The sequence below is a fragment of the Hipposideros armiger genome, unplaced genomic scaffold (genome assembly GCF_001890085.2).
Source record: "Hipposideros armiger isolate ML-2016 unplaced genomic scaffold, ASM189008v1 scaffold_431, whole genome shotgun sequence".
Lineage (NCBI taxonomy): Eukaryota > Metazoa > Chordata > Mammalia > Chiroptera > Hipposideridae > Hipposideros > Hipposideros armiger.
Window position 1 is genome coordinate 659,051 of NW_017731781.1, and position 18,807 is coordinate 677,857.

Genomic DNA, 18,807 nt, shown 5'->3' on the forward strand with positions numbered 1-18,807 from the left:
TTCAAGAAATAAACACTTGGGTTCAATTCTTGGATTTATTACTTTGTTTTTAAAATTCTAATCGCTAAATCTTTAGTGATTCTGATCGCAAGGATCCTTTCTATTCCCTGTAACCCCGATCTTAGAATTATAAACTCTTTGGCTCTGAAAAGGCTCTGCCATTTCCAGGCCAATTTGGAATCAAACTGTCTCCAGGCCATCTTCCTTCACTGTGGTAGATTCTATTTCAGTCCTAGGTCTGTTCTTCTTGTATCGTCCCACAGCTGGGCAGACCCAAATTCAACTGTTTCCCCCATTTTTTAGATGGATGATTTTGAGCAAGTCACCTAACCTCTGGAAGCTTCCGTTACTTCATCTGTAAAATGAGGTAAAAATCGTCACAGGGTTATTGTGAGGATAAAGAGCCGACATGTGTAAAAAGCGCCTGGCACATCACTGCCCCTTATACATAATAAGGGAGTCTTCTTCCTTTCCCTGAATCCTTGAAGGCATATTATTGTTGAGCATGCAATAAGCACTCAGTGGAGGTCTGCGGTGTGATATCCAAAATTTACCTGGTCTTCTAGCAACGTCTTCTGAGAACAAAACTACTCATCCCCTCAGGCCTTGGGGTACCACCCCAGTTTCAGTGCGTTGCCTATCAACCTTGGGGTTGCTGGGGATTGCAATCCACGTGTCTTCTCCGAGCGCAGCTGGAGGCAGATGCGTGGCTGTGGGCGGGGTGGCATTCATTCCTCGCTCGCTTTTCGCGACAGATTGATTTAATCCCCGTGGGACTCAGTGGCTGGCGGCATCCTGGGCTCCGCGGATTGGCTGTCTCAGTTTGCCTCCGCCCTCCGTACCACCGCATCCCAGGTGGCTCAGACCCCCCGCGGTGATCTGTTTACCGAGAGGGCTCCTTCTCTGCACACACCCTCTCTGCGGCCCTGCCCGCCCAGGAAACAGGGAGAAACCAGGCAGAGCCATTCCTCGTCCTTTCCCTCCCCACACCGCCCGGAGAGGTCGGGTAAGGGGTAAGGAGTGGGGGTGTGGGGAGGAGGGCGGGAGTCCCAGGCCAGGGGACTGTCGGCTGTCACTCAGTCCCAGCAACCTCGCGCGGACCCAGGAATTCTATCCCCAGGCCCAGCTCCTGCTCCCTCCGCCCCAGCCCTATAGCGTGCTCAGGGTGACTTGCCCTCCCCGGGGCAAGCAGCCAGAAGCTGGGTCTCAGAGATGCTAGAAGAGGCACAGACTTGGAAACTTCACTCACAGATGTTCCCTCCTCCTCCAGACGGTGATGATGAACGCCAAGCCGGCCGGACCCCCAGACGGGGGCTGGGGCTGGGTGGTGGCGGCCGCAACCTTCGTGGTGAATGCGCTCTCCTATGGGTTGTTACGTTCCCTGGGCCTTGCCCTCCCTGACCTCGCGGACCACTTTGATCGAACTGCTCAGGACACTGCGTGGGTCAGCGCCCTGGCCCTAGCCGTGCAGCAGGCAGCCAGTGAGGGAAAGCCCCGAGGTGGGGGGCGGGAACGGGGTGGAGGATCCGTTGAGTCTACACTCAGGGACTCACCTGATTACCAGATAACCTGAGAAAGGGAGCCGGGTGGAACCAAGTTTTAGAAAAGTGGGTCATAAGGTTAAAGGGAGGAGCTATTAGGCTGTGGGAGGAGTTTTAGGCCCAGGCAACAGTTGTTGCCTGGGCCTAAAACACTTCTCAAACACTGAAGTGTGGAATCGAGTTTTGGGGCTCAGGGGCGTGTCTTCTGTTTACTCCGCCTCCTTCTAGGCCCAGTGGGCAGCGCACTGAGCACCCGCTGGGGGGCGCGCCCGGTGGTGATGGCTGGGGGCATCCTCACCTCGCTTGGCTTTATCTTCTCGGCTTTTGCGGGCAGTCTGCTGCACCTCTACCTTGGTCTGGGCGTCCTTGCTGGTGAGGGGAGAAGATACCCGTGTCCTTACGGGTAATGGTGAATAGGAGTTTATTGGGGGCTGGAGGCCAACCGGACAGGGGCCCCCTCCGAGAAGCAGGGCTGGGATTATTGGGGCAGGCATCCCTGGTCCTCACCCCGTCTTCCCCCATTCGCAGGCTCCGGCTGGGCCCTGGTGTTTGCTCCTGCCGTCGGGACCCTCTCCCGGTACTTCTCCCGCCGTCGAGTCTTCGCTGTGGGGCTGGCCCTCACCGGCAACGGGGCCTCCTCACTGCTCCTAGCGCCTGCCTTGCAGCTCCTCCTGCATACTTTCGGCTGGCGGGGGGCCCTGCTCCTCCTTGGTGCCATTACCCTCCACCTCACTCCCTGTGGCGCCCTTCTGCGACCCCTGGCCCTTCCTGGCGACTCTCCAGTACCACCCCAAGGGCCCCTAGCTGCCCTCGGCCTAGGTCTCTTCACTCGCCGCTCCTTCTTAGTTTTTGCTCTGGGCACAGCCTTGGTGGGGGGTGGGTACTTCGTCCCTTACGTGCACTTGGCCCCTCACGCTTTAGACCAGGGCCTCAGGGGGTATGGAGCAGCGCTGGTGGTAGCAGTGGCAGCAGTGGCGGATGCCGGTGCCCGGATGGTCTGTGGGTGGCTGGCGGACCAGGGCTGGGTGCCCCTCACGCGGCTGCTGGCAGTGTTTGGGGGTCTGACAGGGCTGGGGCTGCTGGCCGTGGGGCTGGTGCCGGTAGTGGGGACTGAGCAGGGCTGGGGGGGCTCCCTGCTGGCCACAGCTGGGGCCTATGGGCTGAGCGCTGGTGGTTTCGCCCCACTGGTTTTCGGTGTGCTTCCGGGACTAGTGGGCATCGAAGGTGTTGTACAAGCCACTGGGCTGGTGATGATGCTGATGAGCCTTGGGGGGCTTCTGGGCCCTCCGCTGTCAGGTAAGGGTCTGAGCCAGCATTTCACATCACCAACATCCTATGCCCCTGGGGTCTGAGGCCTCTAAATTCCTTTCCCCTCCCTCTTAGGCTTCCTAAGAGATGAGACAGGAGACTTCACCACCTCCTTCCTTGTGTGCGGCTCTTTGGTCCTCTCTGGCAGCTTCATCTACATGGGGCTGCCTGGGGTGCTGCCCTGCTGCCATCCAGCCTCAAGTCCAGCCACCCCTCCCCCTAAGACGGGGGAGCTGCTCCCCATTCCTCAAGTTGCCCTGCTGTCCCCAGGAAACGCTCACTCCACTCTGGACACCACTTGTTGACCATTTTCTTTTGGTTTAAGCCCATCCCCTAATAAAGAATTTCTGATTTTCCTGCAAGCTCCAATTGTTAGCCAATCTAGGACGCTGAAAACATTCTACTTAAGATATTAAAAAAGGCTGGTTGAAAGAAACAGGATCCCACTAAATCTTGGAGAAGAGGAAAGGTATCTATCTGTTCAGCCAGTCCATTTCTCTTTACCCTAGCTGTTGCCAGTATAACATGGAATCTTTGAGAAGTTGTCTGCCTGTCAGCTTCAATTTGTTTGGGCGGGGGAGGGGGTGAGGGGGTGGGAGAAGGTGGCCCATGGGTGCTACCTGCTCCGTCCTCATTTCCTGTACTCAAAACTCTTTCTTGAATCTCAATGTCCTTCTACTGGCCAGAGGTAAGTACAAGAATCCTAGACCCAGACTTCAGCTCTCCTGGCTTTAGCTCCCTCTCCCAAACTACCCCCCTACACACACACACACACACACACACACACACACACACACACTGTGTTCCCACCATTCTCTTAATTTCTTTTCTAAGTCACAGGAGATAGTGGGAAAGAGGGAAGTCAGTGGGCAAGTGGGGGGAACTGTGATCCAGAGAGCAGAGTCCAGGGTTAAAATGCTCTGGGTCACCAGAGCTCTTGGACATGTCCCTTCCACCTCACCCCCATTGATGACACCATTCAGCCAATCCCAGCATATGGGTCCCAGCTCTTTCTGGTTGTTATCCAGTTTTCTTATTCAGTTTTATCCCAAAGGGGAATCCCTCTTTCCCAAACATCTGCCTTCAGAGAAGAAACTTAGTAGGCAACACCAGAGATCATTTGTAAAACAGTAAGTCTCTTGGCCTTTGATTTTCACGGTTGATTCACAGCTCAATGGAGCAGGCTGAACTCCTGGATCCTGTAGAAAAGGTTGTGGGAGCAAAGAGGAGATAGGAGTCTTCAACAAAATACAAAGGGTTGGCACACACATTGCAGGAGCCCTGTGCCTGCTGTGGCAGAAGATAGATCAAGATGCTTAAGGCACTGTGATTCTGGGGGCATCAGGATAGGGCGGGAGAAGACGTGGAGCTGCCAACGTCTGGCTTTCTGGGTCTGACAGCCCCTTTTTGGAGTTCAATCCTCTCCCAGTCCTTCCGTGGGCAGGGGGATTTTGGTATCCAGTGCCTCTGTTACAAGATCCTGGGACTTGGAGGTAGGAGATGAGAAGCAGAAGTGGGGCAGAGTGATGAGAACTCCACTCCCTGCAAGAAGGAAGGCCCCAGCCACCACAAAAGAAGCTGTGTAGTTGCCTGTCACATCCCGGAGGTAGCCTATGTCCAAGAGAGAAAAAGGATACACATAGGTGATCTGTTTCCTGAGACTGATGTCTCAGACACATTTTTGGGTGGAGGGAAGAAAATAATCCTTAACCCATCATCTTGGAAGAGTTAGAATTCCCAAGGTAGGACTGACCTTGAGAACTCTGGCTTCCCAAGGGGCTTCAAAAGGTCATTTCAATCACCTTCTTGTCTTCAAAAAGGACCTCCAAACCAGCCAGTGGAGATTTGGGAATCCAAATTGAATCAGGCACACCTGTGCCTTTCTTTCTGGCAACTGTGGCCCTCCCTTCTACACCTTCCGTTAATAGTTAAGAGGAAAATGTTACAGGTCTAAGGTTCTGGCATCTGGAGGCTGGAGAACTTTGGTCAGATGACTCAGACATCTGGGTTGGGGCCCAATGGGCCAAAGGAAAGGGCAGACAGTGACATGTTATGTCTGTCCAGGTCCAGCTAGATCCTCTGAAAACCCAAGCTGCAGATACCCTGCCAAGGGTTCCACATAGCTCCTTTTAGTCTTTCTATAGCCCCAATTTCTTTGCCCTATGGACCTACTTCAGTGCTGCTATGATTGGCTATACAGGCCGTGTAGTATACCATATCAGACAGCAATATTTACATCCACTCTAATGTGAATAGTCCCCTCCCCAAATGGTATGATACAGCAGTTCTGGCCCACCTGGAAACCCTGTTCTCCTTACCTGACAGAGGAGCCCCCAGCAGCCCCCCGATGCTCTCTACCATCTGCACCAGTCCCAGGCCACAGTATATCCTTCCAGTCCCCACCAGTTCAGGCAGCACGGAGAAGGCCACTGGAGTCAGGGCCCCTGATGTGAAGCCATAGGCCAGAGCCAGAGTCACCAGGGCTGTGGGAGCCTGAGCCACAGGGAATAGGGCCAGTGACACCCCAGTCAGGGCAGTCCAGAGAGTCAGGAGTCGTGCCACAGGCCCTGGGACTGCATCCCCTAGCCACCCAGAAACCACACGCCCAATAAGATCAGAAATAGCAGCCAATGAGAGTAGGAAGGCAGCAGGCAGTGGATCCCAACCCAGGTCCTGGAGATGGGCCACTAGGTGCACGTAGGGAATGAAGTAGCCAGTGTTGATCAGGGTGAGGGCAACAGTGTAACGGAGGAAGGGGCCATGATGAAGAAGGAAGGCAAGTTGGGCCCCAGGACCTCCCATGGCAGGGTCCTCAGTTAGGGAGAGTGGGCGGAGGAGAGCACCACAGGCCACCAGGTGGAAGGAGAGGGCAGACACCAGCAGTAAGGCACCCCGCCAGGCATAGTGGCTTAGCAGCCATTGGAAGAATGGGGCAAAGGCAAAGGAAGAGAGGCCCACGCCCGTCAGTGCCAGTCCCATGGCCAGGGATCGCCGGCGAGAGAAGTAACGGGACAGGCAGGCCAGGGTTGGAGTGAAGGTCAAGGCCCAGCCACAGCCTGTTAAAAAGGAAGAAATGGGTGTTGGGGGATTCTTAGGGAGGTCCGGGTACCCAGTTACCCCAACACTGCCCAATAGCAGAATGTAGCACAGGCCTGGGTTACAATCCTAGCTATGATACTTTCTAGCTGTATGACTGTATTTTACTTAATTGCCCAGACTCAATCTTCTCATCTAAAAAATGGGGGTAATATACTTTATGGGACTGTGGAGGTTTGGAGATAATGTTTGTAAAGTAACTAGCACAGAATTTTGGAGTCAGACCTGGTTTCTACCATTTCTAGCTGTGTGATCTTCATTTGCCAAGTTGCATAAGCTTCTACAGCCTTGTTTTGTCTGTAAATAGGATAATGACATCTATTTCACAACCACAGTACCTGACACAACTTTATAGTACATAAGTCTTCCTTTTAAGACTCCAATCATACTAGCCCCTGGGCTTGTATATTCTCGACTGACTTGCCATCTCTAATTGCCCCACCATGTTTATCAATTTAGTCATCCCTCTTAAAAATTCCCTTTGGGGCACAGGTGCTATTCAAAACTTTCTCTCAGCTTCTCCCTAAGCCTTTTGAAAAGAACAGGAAAAAGGTGATAGTCCAGAGGCCAAAAACTCAGGCATTTGATTTTTCTGCCTGTGCCCAGGGTCTCACCGGAGAGCAGCCCAATACTCAGGTACAAGTGGGTCAAGGAGGTAGCAAAGGAGGCGAGCAGCATCCCCAGGGCAGCCAAGATGCCCCCAGCCATCACCACGGGCCTGGGCCCAAACTTCGTGCTCAGGGCACTGCCCACTGGGCCTGGGAAAAAGGAAAGCGTTCTGTGAGAGGATCTCAGGTGTCCTTCTCAAGCACGCCCCATCTCCGCCCTTCCCCTTTTCTGTCCCCGCATCCCCTCCTCCTTCCGAGGGTCGCAGGACACCGAACCCAGGCACAGCACTCACTCCCAAACTGCTGCATTGCAATTCCTATGGAGGCGATCCAGGAGACGCGCGCTGCCTGCTCCTCAAACGCCGCCACAAACTCCACGAAGAAAACCCCGAAGGAGCGGAGCACCCCGAACACCAACGCCGACTGGAAGAACGCTGAAAGCACCACCATCCAGCCCCAGCCCCCGTCGGGGGGCTCGGCCCTACGCGCCATCTGGGAAGTAACAGAGCTGCCACCACTAAAAGCCCCCGCGGAAGCAGGGCTCAGGACGCTCCAGCCAGCCAGCCAGCCAGCCAGCCAGCCAGCCAGCCAGCCAGCCGGACGAACGGACGGCTGGGGCCGCGCAGGGGAGGAAAGGCTGGTAGAGAAGAAAGTACAGACGAGGGCTTAAAAGCTGCAGAGAGGCTGCGTGAGGCACCTGCGCTTTTCTCCTACCAGGGCGATATTGGTGGGAAGAACAGGCCGGTGCTTCTGGGGAGATCAGCGCCCGTGGGCGTGGCTCTGCTGGTCTCTAGTACAGAATAGAGGCCTGGGCAGGACAGATCCAGCCGTGGGCAACGTTAGGTAGAAGAGCCGGGGGGCGACACTGGGTTTGGGCCCCACCGTTGAGGCGATTCTCCGTATGGATTATCAATTTTATCATTGCAAGTGTTAGCACCTGGTCAGCCTGGCATAGCTCGCCAATGAGGACGCTTGACTCCTGAGCAGGGGCGGAGCCGGAAAGGCAGGGCGGGATTTAGAGCATTGTTCTGGACCCGGGCCCTGAGTAGGGAGCATGCGTAAAGAGGAAACTTTAGGAGGCCAATTAGATGCGGAACGTGGGGACCTCTCAGGAGGCTGCTTCCGTTTCCTGTTCACCTAGCACGCCAATTCGCCCAGGTTTCAGCACCAAGACCCGCACGTAAGGAGTACGTGGGGGTTGGTGGTACGTAAACTGGTTCAGGAGAGGAAAACATTCACTTATTTAATAAGGAGCCCAAGTGTTGCAAGGCTAGGTGCGGACGAGCAGAGGGTAATGAGATACGACTCAAACAAAATACCTGGCAACGCTCCTGAGGCCACTAGAATCTAGATGCCTGGATCCCTGAGGGGTTCAAAGGCCAAGGGAAGAGACAAGGGGAATGGGTTGTTGGACTCCTGGCGTTCATTTCTGCAGCTTGTTCCCACTAACAGAAAAACTTTAGGTCACAGAAACCAAAAATATTGTAACTGGGGAGAGGAAGGGTGGGTCCTACCAGCATCACCCACCCCTTCTTCACTGGGACTGGAACCCTTTCTTCTGTTCTGTCCCTCTAGTAACAACCACTTTCTAACCAATTTTTGATTTCATGATTAGATAAAGAGACAAGCCATGACTACTGGAGCAGTGGGCCCCTCCAACCCAACCAGTACCCAGTCCCTCCACTTTATATAGCACTAATGGCCCGGCTTTCTGTTTCTTCATTATAATTTAACCTCCCCAAGACCCTGACCTTCAAACTTGGACTCAAGTGTTCATACCCAGACATGTGGGGAGGGAGGCTGTGTAATTTTGAAAAGTATATTGAGCCTTATAATTTTATATGTGGGAAATAAAAATGATCATATCCAAAACACCTTTTGTGTGTGTGTGTGTAAGTAAAGTCAAAACTTTGGGTGGTGGGGAATATGCCAATGAGTTGGTGTGGCATTATAACATAGTGGTTAAGAGCACAGTGTTTAGAACCAAAGTTCCAATCTTGGCTTCATCACTTAATGACTTGGCCAAGATATTGAACCTCTTAGTTGGTTTCCTGATCTGTAGATTGGGAATAATAATAGCACCTACTTTTTAGGGTTGTCAGGGAAGTTGAATTAGATAATCTATGCATTAAAATGCTTAGTTTAGGACCTGACATGTAGCAGATTAGTAATATTAGCTGGTCTCATTTTCAACAGGAGATAAGCTGTAGTGGGGGGAGAAGAAAAGTTTTAGTTTTGTTTCATTTTTTGCTTTTTAAAAATCTAATCCATGTCACGGGTTTTAAAAGACTGAGAAACACAACCACAAACTGTAAATGTTGGAAGGAACTGCAGAGACCATGTTAATGGACTTATTTCAGAGATTAGTCATTTAAGTCCAAAAGAGAGGTAACTTACCAGAATCAGTGGCCCTCTACTCTCTGCTCACAGGGAAGAACAGAGCTGTGCACCCAGGACACACATAGGACAGGGAAAGGATGAGAGGGAAACATGTATTGGTCAATGGATAGATTCCAAGACACCATTGCTGGGGGAGGAGTGGAGCTGGCATATTGGCTCTAACCACACAGCCTTCTCACTGCCACCTCTAGCCCCTATTGTTCTTATGGGACTCAAGTCCTATCCATTTTCTTTGGTGATGGTGGTGATGGTAATGGTAGGGGGTGTCCCAGCACAGATGCATCCTCAGCCCCTTGGTATTATTAGTGGCTTCCTGGCTTCTCCCTGCCACCTCCACACTTCAGGCAGGAAGTGACTTCAGAGCAGCAGGATGCAGGTGGCTCCGGAGAAACTTCATGAAGTCACTGGTTCCTACACAATGAGCCGGAAGGCAAGGGCAGGGGAGAACAAGGGCTATTTAAAATGTCTGGTGGGATGGGACAGTGGAATGAGCACAGAATCCAAGATGGTCTCCAGGAGGGAAGAACCTTCTTTCCCCAGCTTCCTCCAGGCCCCAGATCACCCAGGCAAGAACCCAGGACACAGAAGGCAGCACAAAGAGGCTTCTTTATTCCATGATTCTGATCTTGCAAGATCTAATATCTCCACCCCTAGGCACCCTCCACCTGCCCATCCAGTCTGCTTAAAAAAAAAAAAAATTCATGGTTCCTTTTCACATCTCTCCTCTGCTTCCCCTCCCTCCTTCAAGTCTGCAGTGGGGAGTAAGAGGGAGAAGAGTAGCTTTCTCACCAGTCCCCAAGTGACAGCCACTAGTACTGACCTATCTTGAGGAAGCTACCCCCCAGAAATTCAAAGTGCTTCTTACCCTCCACCCCATGCCCCATAATCAAATAGGCTCCACAGCAAAAGGGTCAGGACTGTAAATCAAGGCTTCAGAGTATCATCTAATAGTCCACCCAATTAAGAGGCAACCCCATTCCTAACTTTCTACCTACTTGGCCAAACCAGAGACTGCACCCCTCAACCAACCGCTTAATTCTACCTGGAAACTTGGTCCACTAGAAGATCCATCCATCCATCAATCAATCAATCAGTCAATCAGTCTTTTAAATCTTTAAATCTCTAATCCCAACAGTAATCCCAATCATAATCCCAAACTACAGCGAATTCAAAATGGAACTCAGCCCCTTTAATCTCCCTGTGGAAGGTTCTAATGCATTCACTGGTTCCAGACAGGAATGCAGTGATGGACAGAAAAGGTCACAGATGCAGTGGTCTAAGGTAAGAAAGTTACCAAGCACCTGTGCCTTCTAGAGGCAAAGAAATTTCTAGAATCTGGACATTTGCCAAAAGATGTCCAAAAACCCACTGAAGGAAGAAGGGGTTTTTCTCAGGTAAAGAGAACCCCAAGGAACATTCAAGCCCAGATGCCTCTGCAGTAAAGGACTGGTCACATGACTCTTAACTGTTTAGTCAAGATAAAGAGTTTCATAATTCTCCCCTAGGTCATAACATTCTTAGAGACTGGGCAGTATCAGAAAAAGCTGCATCATCTCTGATAAGGAATTTCAGATCTCTCCCTCATGGAAGGATCAACTCAGTGACAAGGACAGGCCCTACTGGGAGGGTTGTGGGCTCTATCATGACAGACACAGCAGAGTCAAACCTAGGTGACCAGACTAACAGGACAGTTAGGGGCATGAGAGAAAGCTTCTCCAGTCATCCCCACAGTTCCAAGACTGACAAAGCCCCCACACCCACAGCCCTCAGGAGGCATTCATTACCTCCCATTTCATGCTCACCATAAAGGTTCCCATAGCCCTTGAATAACAGAGAAAAGTCTACCCTTTTCTAGCCTACTAGATAACTTACAATATTCAGAATACCAGAGTGGGTTCCTGACCCAACTCCACAAACCCACATGTTCCCAGAGCTGCCCTAGAACAAATAAAGGTTCCAGACCTAGAATTGGAGGGACAGGACACAGAGAACCCCAACAAGCAAACAAATAGGAGAAAGAACAACTCTAAAGATTAAAGTTACGGCAATAATAATATAAAACACTCAAGCCAAAGGAGACAGCCAAGTGCTAATCTCTGCCAGCAGAGCTGTGACCTCACACTCTGTGTTTCAGGTCACTTTTGATCACACTTGTGGAAGAGGGACATGGGAAATGCAATACAATGAAGGCCCTGGTGTCACCCAAAGGCCTCAATAAATTATATTTACAGATAAACCAAATGAGATGAGGGTTGCAGGTGGAGGACTGTTCCCTTAAAGAAATGGGGGACTCCAGTCTCTCCCCCAGCTCCCAGCTTTCTCTCTCCTCAGAAACAATTTTGATTGTGGGGAAGAGGTTTTGACCAGCAAAACAGAGGCAAATCAAGCTGGGATCTGCCACCCCTGCTCTCCCCAGTGAGAAATTAAGGTGGTGGCAGTTTCTGATACTGCAGGGGCCTTGCACACCCCCATGCCCAAGTCTGCCAGAGAAAGTAGGCATGGGCTGGCAGCTTTCCTGGCTTCCAGCAAGCGAGTGGGGTCGGCCATCGCTCAGCTAGGGCCCCCCCAGAATGTGGTAGTGCACTTTGGTGTTGGTAGCAGCTCCGTGTTTCTGGCGCAGATGCAGTCGTAGTTGACTCTTGTGCCGGAAATGCAGGCCGCAGGGGTCGCACTGTGGGGGGACAGGCAGGTCAGGTCCCGCCCCATCCACAACCACCTTTTAGGTGTCGAGCAAGGAGCGAGGGAGAACTGTCCAGCTCTCCACTGAATAGATTTTAGTCCTTTTGTCCTCCCAAATCCTCAGGGGGGAGGGAGGCCAAGTAGACAGGAGCCCCCCTCTTCAGCAAAGGTTTTCCCATCTGTTAGCTTCTCTTTCAGTAGCACAGTGTCCAGTCCAGGACTCTCAATTCTATACCTGCCCATCCCCACCCCCATCCCGGCCCCTTTACTCACATCCCTCCTCCGCCCCAGCCCCGCCCCTTGCGCGCGCGGACTCTTCCAGGTCACGGCCCATTTTGAAAAGATCTGGTGACCGCCAGGCCCGCTCCTCTCCGAGCCCCGCCCCTAGGTAAACGGGGCGGGGGAGGGGGAGGGGGGGCATAATTTTAAGGCTTTGGGCCAGGACAAGTCGGGTGGGTACTCACGTGGTAAGGTTTCTCCCCTGTGTGGATGCGAACGTGGCTCTTGAGGGTCTGTAGGTGGCGGAAGCGAGTTCCGCAGGTAGAGCAAGGATAGGGCTTCTCCCCAGTGTGGATCAGCACGTGCGCGCGCAGATGCGCTACCTGGGAGGGGAGGAGACTTCAGACCGCGTTCCATTGGAGGGATAGAACCCTTCCCTGGCGGCCGGCCCTGCCCTCTTGTAAATTTGCCTTGGAGCCCGCTCTGAGACTGGCTCTCTACCTGTACGAAGCGCGAGCCACAGGTCTCACACTTATAGGGCTTCTCTCCCGAATGGATGCGGCTATGCGTTTTCAGGTTTGCCGGCCGGTTAAAGCGGGCTCCGCAAATGGAGCAGTGGTAGGGCTTTTCCCCTGGAGGCAGAGAGGAAGGGAGGTCAGGGACTTGGCCCAAGGATACCCGTGGGCATGAAGGCCAGGGGCCCTCTCCTCCCTGCTCCTTCCCTACCTGTGTGCACCGTGCGGTGGCTGGCCAGGTTGCCCTTGTAGCGGAAGGCAGACCGGCAGAGCTGACACTTGTAGGGCTTGTCTTCATCCCCAGAAACCAAGGGGTCCAGCCCTGGTGAGCACCCAGCCACAGCCTTACAGTTCTGGCAGCTGAAAATTTCACTTCCTGGCGAGGAGAGTGGGTAATGACAACAATACCAGGGAATCCTCAAACTACATAGTAGTGTTTTCTTTTTCCCAATTTACTGTTAAAGGCTTCTAGAGCTCAGTTGACTTACTCGAGGTTACATGGTTAGTTAAGAGGGCTCCATGTCTGACTCCAGAGTTCTCTGCTAATCTCTTCAATAGTGGTGGTGGTAGGTGGAGGCCTCTGCTAGTGGGTGCAAGTTTCTGTTTCTCTCACCACTCTGCACCACTCTGGATAACAGCATGCCAGAGAGGCCCTGCCAAGCTTTGGGCTGACCACTCAGCCCCGGATGGGAATAGGCCAGAAGTTTCCAAACAGTGCTACTCATTGGAAGCTTTAAAAATACTGATGCCTGGCTCCTACTTCCAGACATTCTGATCAATGGGGTGTGAGCTAGGCAAGGGGATTTTCAAAAGCTCCTTGGTGATCCTAATTTGCAGTAGATAATTGAAATAGGCCTTTCCTAATGCCTTTTGGCCCAAACTGACCTTGAGCAGCCACAGGAGAAAATCCCAGAAGGAAGTAAAAGGAGGGGCTCTTACCTGGTGGTGGACAAGCCTGCCCAGAGGGTGATGGAGTGGCCTCTTGAGTCCGGGGTGTGAGATAGGGTGTATTGACTGGAGCCCCACATTTGAACTGTACAGTGGCAGCAGTTGGAGAGAGCCTAGGCAGAGTAAAAAGTTAGGAAAGACTATGTGAAGGGGGGCTTCTCTGTTGGAGAACTTTGAGCCAAAGGCCTAGCCTCCAGAAGTGAGCCAGTATTGACCAACAAGCCATGTCCAATTGTGCTGCCAAAGACCCACACCACTGAGTAAGCCTGGCCTCTGGCCAACTTCCTAATGTACGCTAGTGTCTCTGGAACCCATCTCCTCACTCCTTGCTCCTGACCACCCAGGCTCACTGGCTCTGCCTTCTAGCTGAGGCTAGCCATTACAAATTCTTGGGGTTCCAGTTACTGTACCTGCTCTGGGGACCGGGAATGGGTCCTTCTTCACTGCCGCTGCTGCTGCTGGAAGCCTCATCTCCACTGAGGAGCCCAGCTTGGGGGCAACGTTGACCAGGACTCCTCTCCCCCACCAGGCTCCCTGCTTGGGAGGCCTGAGAGTTTAGCACGATGAACTTGTACTTTTTCCAGTTGCAGGCCTTGGGGTCTGGGCTGCCTGGACTAGGGGGGCCTTGACTGCAGCTGCGAGACTCAGTAGGTGGGTCTGGGTGCCCTTCGGAGCGCCTGGGACTGCCTGGTGGAGGGGCTGTTGGGGGCGTGGGGGGTTCTGCTTCCAGGGGCCGCAGGGAGATGCCCAGAGGTTCATAGCTGGGAAAAGTGCGATGGACATTAGTGCTATTTCCTGATCTTGGCCTCTGCCCTTAACACCTGGGATACCACCTCACCCACGGAGAACACCGAGCTGGGGCTCCTTCACCTGGCCTGGATGAAGCGGTGGCATGCCTGGACCACATGTTCCATCTGCAAGTAGGTGGCAGCTGCAAGAACTGCTGGTGCAGTGGCGGGAGAGAGGCGTAGGCGTGAAGTGTACATGAAGTCCAGAAGAGGAGCGAAGCCTCCAGCTTCGGGGCCCCTGGGCAGGGAGAGCACGTCCACTCCCACTCCTGCACGGCCTCGGAAAATTGAATAGAAGAAGCCGCTGGAGAAAGGGTAGATAGGTCAAATTAGGGGCTAGGGAACTAAAAGAGACACAGCACTATAGACAGTCACTCCCCATAGAGAGCTCCACCTCCTCCCCACTGTCACCCCGCCTCAATTCCGAGACGCTCCGCCCCCTGCTCCTATAAGGCTGGGCTTTGGATTCCCTCCCAAAGACCTTACGGCCCCGCCCCTTTCCCATTTGGTCCCACCCCACCCGATGAGTCTCCCCTCGAACCTGCAGGCGATAAGAACTGCCTTATGAGCCCGAAGGGGTTGCCCGCCAACCAGTAGCGTGACGTCAGTGAGGATCCCGCGCAGGCGCAGCTCATTCAGGTTGCCCAGCACGTCGGAGGAGTGGCGAGTGAACTCGCGGACGTAGCCCAGTTCTCCCTCGGGTGTAGCGGTGGAACCCATCGCGACGCAGGCCTGGGGATGCCAAGGAGAGGGCTCAGGGATCCAAGCAGTCCTAAGACGGCTTCCCTTCCACAGTTTGTTTCATCCTCCTGAGGTGCAACTAGAGCCAAGCCCACGGCCAAGGCTCACACAGCCTCACTTAATTCATCTTCCTCTTTCTGCCCTCGACCACACCATCGCTCGCTTTCCGCCTCTAGATTCGAAGAGGCGTCTAGCTTCACCGCGGCGTTGATGGCGGGCGTAGGGAATCCTGCGTGCAGCCCTTAGTTCGACTCCTAGCGCGATTCCAGCACCCTACTCCTAGCGCCCTTCCAGCAACTCCCACTCCCTTCTGCTTCACTGCGCGCCTGAGTCTCAGGTGTCCGACCCTGCCTGGAGACCCCATATGACCTGCAGTCCACATACCTTCAAATCCCAATCGAAGCTCCCTCCCCCAAACCACGAACTCTACTACCATCTAGTTCCCGATCCCTAGCTGAGCCCAATTTGGGGGCCTCAGTCTTCCTACCATTAACAAGCCCCAACCCTCTTCGGGGACCCAGGAGTCCGGTTTCCTCAGTCTCTCGTTCTTACCCCCGTCCAGCAGGGGCTGCGGCGTATCTTCTCGGGGGTGGGGGGCGGGGTCTCTCTCCTCTCTTGGCCTCGGCTCCTTTATCTCGCCGGGATGTCGGGGGCGGGGGTGGAGGTGGGGTGAACGCCTGGGTCTGTATCCTTCCTTCCTCCCTCGCTCTCCAGATGGCAATCCGGGGGCGGGATCTCCGGCTCTAGGGCGGGACCTCAAACGCTGGGTGGTCGTAACCCAAGGGGTCTTGGGTCACCGAAAGTGGAACCAAGAATGGGACACTGGAATTGGGGAGGAGGTTGGGGATATCGAGGTTGAAAACATGGGTGACTGGATTGTCGGGTAGGCGGGGGACTGGGACAGCAAAAATTGGTGTGTTGGCTTTTGGAAGGGTGTGCCAGGAGCCTGTTACAGGAGAGTGAATACAGCAAAAGTCCCTTTCCAGTGTACGGTATAACGAGACATAAGGGGGAGCCCATTGAAGCACCAGATTTGGGGCGGGAGCGATAGTGGGCTCCTGTGGGGTCTCAGACAGCGGGAGGGATGGTGTGAATGACAGGTTCCTCTAGCGGGGCCTACAAAAGTGTGTGTGTGTGGGCGGGGGTGTGTGGGGGGGAAAGCTCTGACCAGGCGGGGTAGGGAAAGGGCGGATATGATTTCTAGTTCGTTTCCCTCCATTGTCCTGCGACCGGACGGCCCCGCCAGCTGCTTCCCCTCGAGGAGGTGGGGAAAGCCCCGGGTGGGGGCCAAGAGACGCTCAGGAGACCTAGGCGCCCGGACTCTTGCTCCCAACTCCCTTCTGAATCCTTTTAGGGATCCAGAGAGACAGATTCCCGCCCATAGCCCGCTCGCCCTCCCCCAATCCCATCTCACCAGGGCCTCGGGCACCCGCCCGTCGGCTACGCTTGGAGGCTGGCGGGACGCCGGGGTCCAGCGCGGCAAGTAGGCAAAACTCGGCAATGTTTGACTCCTTCCACGAGGGGGCGGACGAGCACTAGATTCTTCTCGTCCGGTTGTCTCCACCGGGCTGGGGGGTCCATTCAGACACGGGCGCAGGATCCATTCGGTCTGGGCGGCTGAAACTTTCGTCCTCCATCCCTTTGTGCTGGTTTCTTTTGTGCCTCTGTCATTTAGGAGGGGGCTAGGGTTGGGCAGAGGGAGGGAGAGTTAGGCGACAGAGGGAACTTTTGTCCGAGGCAGGGGTTACTATACCTGGGTATTCCCTGGCTTTGGGAGCAAGATCAGTGGGTGGGACAGTAGTGGGGTCTGAGCCCTGGGAGTATAGGGTTTTCCTTTCTAATTAAGCTAGACACTATTATTTGTCTTTAGAGGTGGATTTTTAGTGAACATTAATATGAAAGTTGGGTGGGGTGAACAAAGAGAAGGGAAACCCAGTGGGTCTCAGGGTAAAAGAAAGGAGAGAAGGCAGGAGTGGCCTGTTAACCCTAATTTTAAGTCCCTGATCTGGGATATAGGCATGGGTCACACTTCATATTTTGTTTGAGGAGATGTTGGGTGGGGGAGACAAGGTTCATTTGGAAAAGAGAGGCCAGAGCTGAGTCTAGCTCCTAAGCAGGAAAGTCTTAGAATTGGGCTCAGGAGAGTCTCCAGTTGCCCAGAAATGACTGACCACGACCCATGAAGCTGCATATCTAGGCCTGAGTGTGCAGATTTGAGGGTGTCTTTATTTGGGTGAACAAAAGAACTGCTGAGAAAACTGGGAATTGGGGACCACTAGGGATTCAGGATGGTAAGGTGGCTTTTGCATGTGAGGGTTACTTTGGTCTCTGCCCATTTTGGAGGTATGGGTTAGACTAGGGGCTCCCTGTAGTATCAGGATGGAGTTGATTTTGTGTTATCTGGTCAATTGTGGAGTGCATGTTTATTATGGGGTGTTGAGTTAGTTTGATTGTTTTAGGCACTGGGGGCTGCATTCAGGCTTGAAGGTAGATGGTAAGGTAGGCATGGAGCTGATTTTGAAGCTACATTAGTTCTGGGGATTCTGAGCCCACAATTTGGAGATTGTCATCTTGGAATATCAGGAGAACCTGCTAGGTATTATTCAGGAGGTGGGTGAAGGTTTTGTTTTAGAGATTCATAGTGATTGGTATATATGGACAATCTGATTGCAAGTATAGTAGTCATGCTGATTTGGAAGTACATTCTGTTTTGGGCTGCCATATAAGTTTCAAGGAGCAGATTAGACTTAGGGGGGCATGAAATTCAATTTAGAGTTATTTTTATTATCTTGAGGTAGAACATAATAGAAACCTGAGAGCAAGTTTGAAGGCCTGTGATTATGGATCCACGAGGGGGAATAAAACTTGATATTTGAATGTTGTGGAAACTTACTCTGAGGAGGGGATATTCCTGTTTATGAATAGATAGCCAGGAAGCTTTTTTTTCAGGGGGAGAAACAAGGTGACGGCCCAGGGTAGGAGACTAAAGTTTTGGGGTATCCTTATTTTGGGGGGTTTTGTCACTATTTGAGTGCATTTGGTGAAGCTGAGGGATGGATCTTAAGGTGAGATTGATTTGTGGGGTCACTTAATTTGTAGTACGATGCTGGTTTGGGATGTCCTTTGTTTATAGCTCCCTTTCACTCCAGATAATAGAAAGCTCATTCTTTAGTGAACCCCCAAATATGCCCAGGGTTTGCAGGGAGAAATTTGGAAAGGGAGTGTATTTCCTCTTATTTCTATATAACCTGGATAGATCTAAGGGAGAAAAGGTGGTTTCAGACTCTGAACCCCAATTTCTTAAGGGAGCATGCCTTAGTTTGGGAGAAGGTGGGAGGAGATGGGGTGTCTTGTGGTAAAGTGGACACCCTGACTAGGGGAGTTGCTGTTGAAACTGTGGCAAAGAGAGGTGGTGGTGGGGTACAAGGAGGTGATTCTTGTCCCCTGATTTTCTAGGATGAGAGCCCCAAACAGAAAGCAGACATAGGACTGGGAGTGTGGGTGAGATTACGGGGGAGGGGTTCCCCACGGCTGCAGGGACTAGGGGGTAAACCAGGCCAGCTCTGCACGCCTGGGTCCTGCTCTCTTCGGCTCTCCTCCCCTCTCTCCCTCCCACCGCCCACCCCCCCAACCCAAGGAAAAAAAAACTGCCTGTGCAACAGCAATGGCAGATTCCAATCCTCCAGGCTTTCCTGAACCACCACGGAGACCAGCCAGGGGGGAGGGGAAGGGAGGATCGGGCTTTCCTGCTTCCCTAAGACTGGGGCTATGAGCTTGACCTCCTGGCCCCTGGCCTTTCAAGGAGTGCCCCCCGGTCTGGAAGCCAGGTGTCCTGGACCCTAGCCCCCGGGCGGGGGGGCCTGGAGAGACCGGGAGGAGGAAGGAGGGAGTGACTTCTAAAATTGGCATCGGGACAGAGCAGGGCTGGCGGGAGGCAGGCAAAAGACGGAATTTTCCTGAAAAA

At 53.1% G+C, this 18,807-nt stretch overlaps 3 protein-coding genes across 17 annotated transcripts; 1 reads left to right on the forward strand and 2 right to left on the reverse strand.

Annotated features, from left to right (window-relative positions):
- The first annotated feature begins 343 nt into the window (after positions 1 to 343).
- SLC16A11 (solute carrier family 16 member 11) lies at positions 344 to 3,390 on the forward strand. Of its 12 annotated transcripts, XM_019664969.1 has the most exons (6): positions 344 to 628; positions 756 to 1,013; positions 1,271 to 1,481; positions 1,770 to 1,913; positions 2,070 to 2,837; positions 2,925 to 3,390. In XM_019664969.1, the coding sequence occupies exons 3-6, from the start codon at positions 1,277 to 1,279 to the stop codon at positions 3,152 to 3,154; spliced, it is 1,347 nt and encodes a 448-aa protein (XP_019520514.1). In that variant the 5' UTR covers positions 344 to 628; positions 756 to 1,013; positions 1,271 to 1,276; the 3' UTR covers positions 3,155 to 3,390. The 12 variants fall into 12 exon arrangements, with proteins under 12 accessions (XP_019520514.1, XP_019520515.1, XP_019520511.1 ...); XM_019664970.1 differs by having other exon boundaries at positions 344 to 1,013; positions 1,121 to 1,481; XM_019664966.1 differs by having other exon boundaries at positions 344 to 1,013.
- A 575-nt stretch (positions 3,391 to 3,965) lies between these two features.
- SLC16A13 (solute carrier family 16 member 13) lies at positions 3,966 to 8,910 on the reverse strand. Of its 3 annotated transcripts, none has more exons than XM_019664981.1 (5): positions 7,268 to 8,907; positions 6,847 to 7,045; positions 6,560 to 6,703; positions 5,168 to 5,905; positions 3,966 to 4,460 (listed from the first exon to the last, which is right to left on the reverse strand). In XM_019664981.1, exons 2-5 carry the CDS (start codon positions 7,043 to 7,045, stop codon positions 4,264 to 4,266), a joined length of 1,278 nt encoding a protein of 425 aa, XP_019520526.1. In that variant the 5' UTR covers positions 7,268 to 8,907; the 3' UTR covers positions 3,966 to 4,263. The 3 variants fall into 3 exon arrangements, 2 of the variants coding, with proteins under 2 accessions (XP_019520526.1, XP_019520525.1); XM_019664980.1 differs by having other exon boundaries at positions 6,847 to 7,061; XR_002126489.1 differs by having other exon boundaries at positions 4,369 to 4,460; positions 4,603 to 5,905; positions 6,847 to 8,910.
- A 2,076-nt stretch (positions 8,911 to 10,986) lies between these two features.
- Positions 10,987 to 15,442, reverse strand: BCL6B (BCL6B transcription repressor). Of its 2 annotated transcripts, none has more exons than XM_019664965.1 (9): positions 15,396 to 15,442; positions 14,644 to 14,834; positions 14,185 to 14,406; positions 13,725 to 14,075; positions 13,306 to 13,427; positions 12,578 to 12,742; positions 12,353 to 12,483; positions 12,097 to 12,234; positions 10,987 to 11,624 (listed from the first exon to the last, which is right to left on the reverse strand). In XM_019664965.1, exons 2-9 carry the CDS (start codon positions 14,820 to 14,822, stop codon positions 11,508 to 11,510), a joined length of 1,425 nt encoding a protein of 474 aa, XP_019520510.1. In that variant the 5' UTR covers positions 14,823 to 14,834; positions 15,396 to 15,442; the 3' UTR covers positions 10,987 to 11,507. The 2 variants fall into 2 exon arrangements, with proteins under 2 accessions (XP_019520510.1, XP_019520509.1); XM_019664964.1 differs by having other exon boundaries at positions 15,331 to 15,430.
- Between the last annotated feature and the right edge of the window lie 3,365 nt (positions 15,443 to 18,807).

Coding starts and splice junctions, on each gene's coding strand:
- SLC16A11 (XM_019664967.1), top strand. CDS start 1,277: ATGATGAACGCCAAGCCGGCCGGACCCCCAGACGGGGGCTGGGGCTGG. Junction 1,482..1,769: donor AGCCGTGCAGCAGGCAGCCA/GTGAGGGAAAGC, acceptor GCCTCCTTCTAG/GCCCAGTGGGCAGCGCACTG. Junction 2,838..2,924: donor TCTGGGCCCTCCGCTGTCAG/GTAAGGGTCTGA, acceptor CCTCCCTCTTAG/GCTTCCTAAGAGATGAGACA.
- SLC16A13 (XM_019664981.1), bottom strand. CDS start 7,045: ATGGCGCGTAGGGCCGAGCCCCCCGACGGGGGCTGGGGCTGGATGGTG. Junction 5,906..6,559: donor GAGTATTGGGCTGCTCTCCG/GTGAGACCCTGG, acceptor CCTTTTTAACAG/GCTGTGGCTGGGCCTTGACC. Junction 4,461..5,167: donor GCTGGGGGCTCCTCTGTCAG/GTAAGGAGAACA, acceptor TCTTGGACATAG/GCTACCTCCGGGATGTGACA.
- BCL6B (XM_019664964.1), bottom strand. Junction 12,484..12,577: donor CCACCGCACGGTGCACACAG/GTAGGGAAGGAG, acceptor CTCTGCCTCCAG/GGGAAAAGCCCTACCACTGC. Junction 11,625..12,096: donor CAGGGGAGAAACCTTACCAC/GTGAGTACCCAC, acceptor GTCCCCCCACAG/TGCGACCCCTGCGGCCTGCA.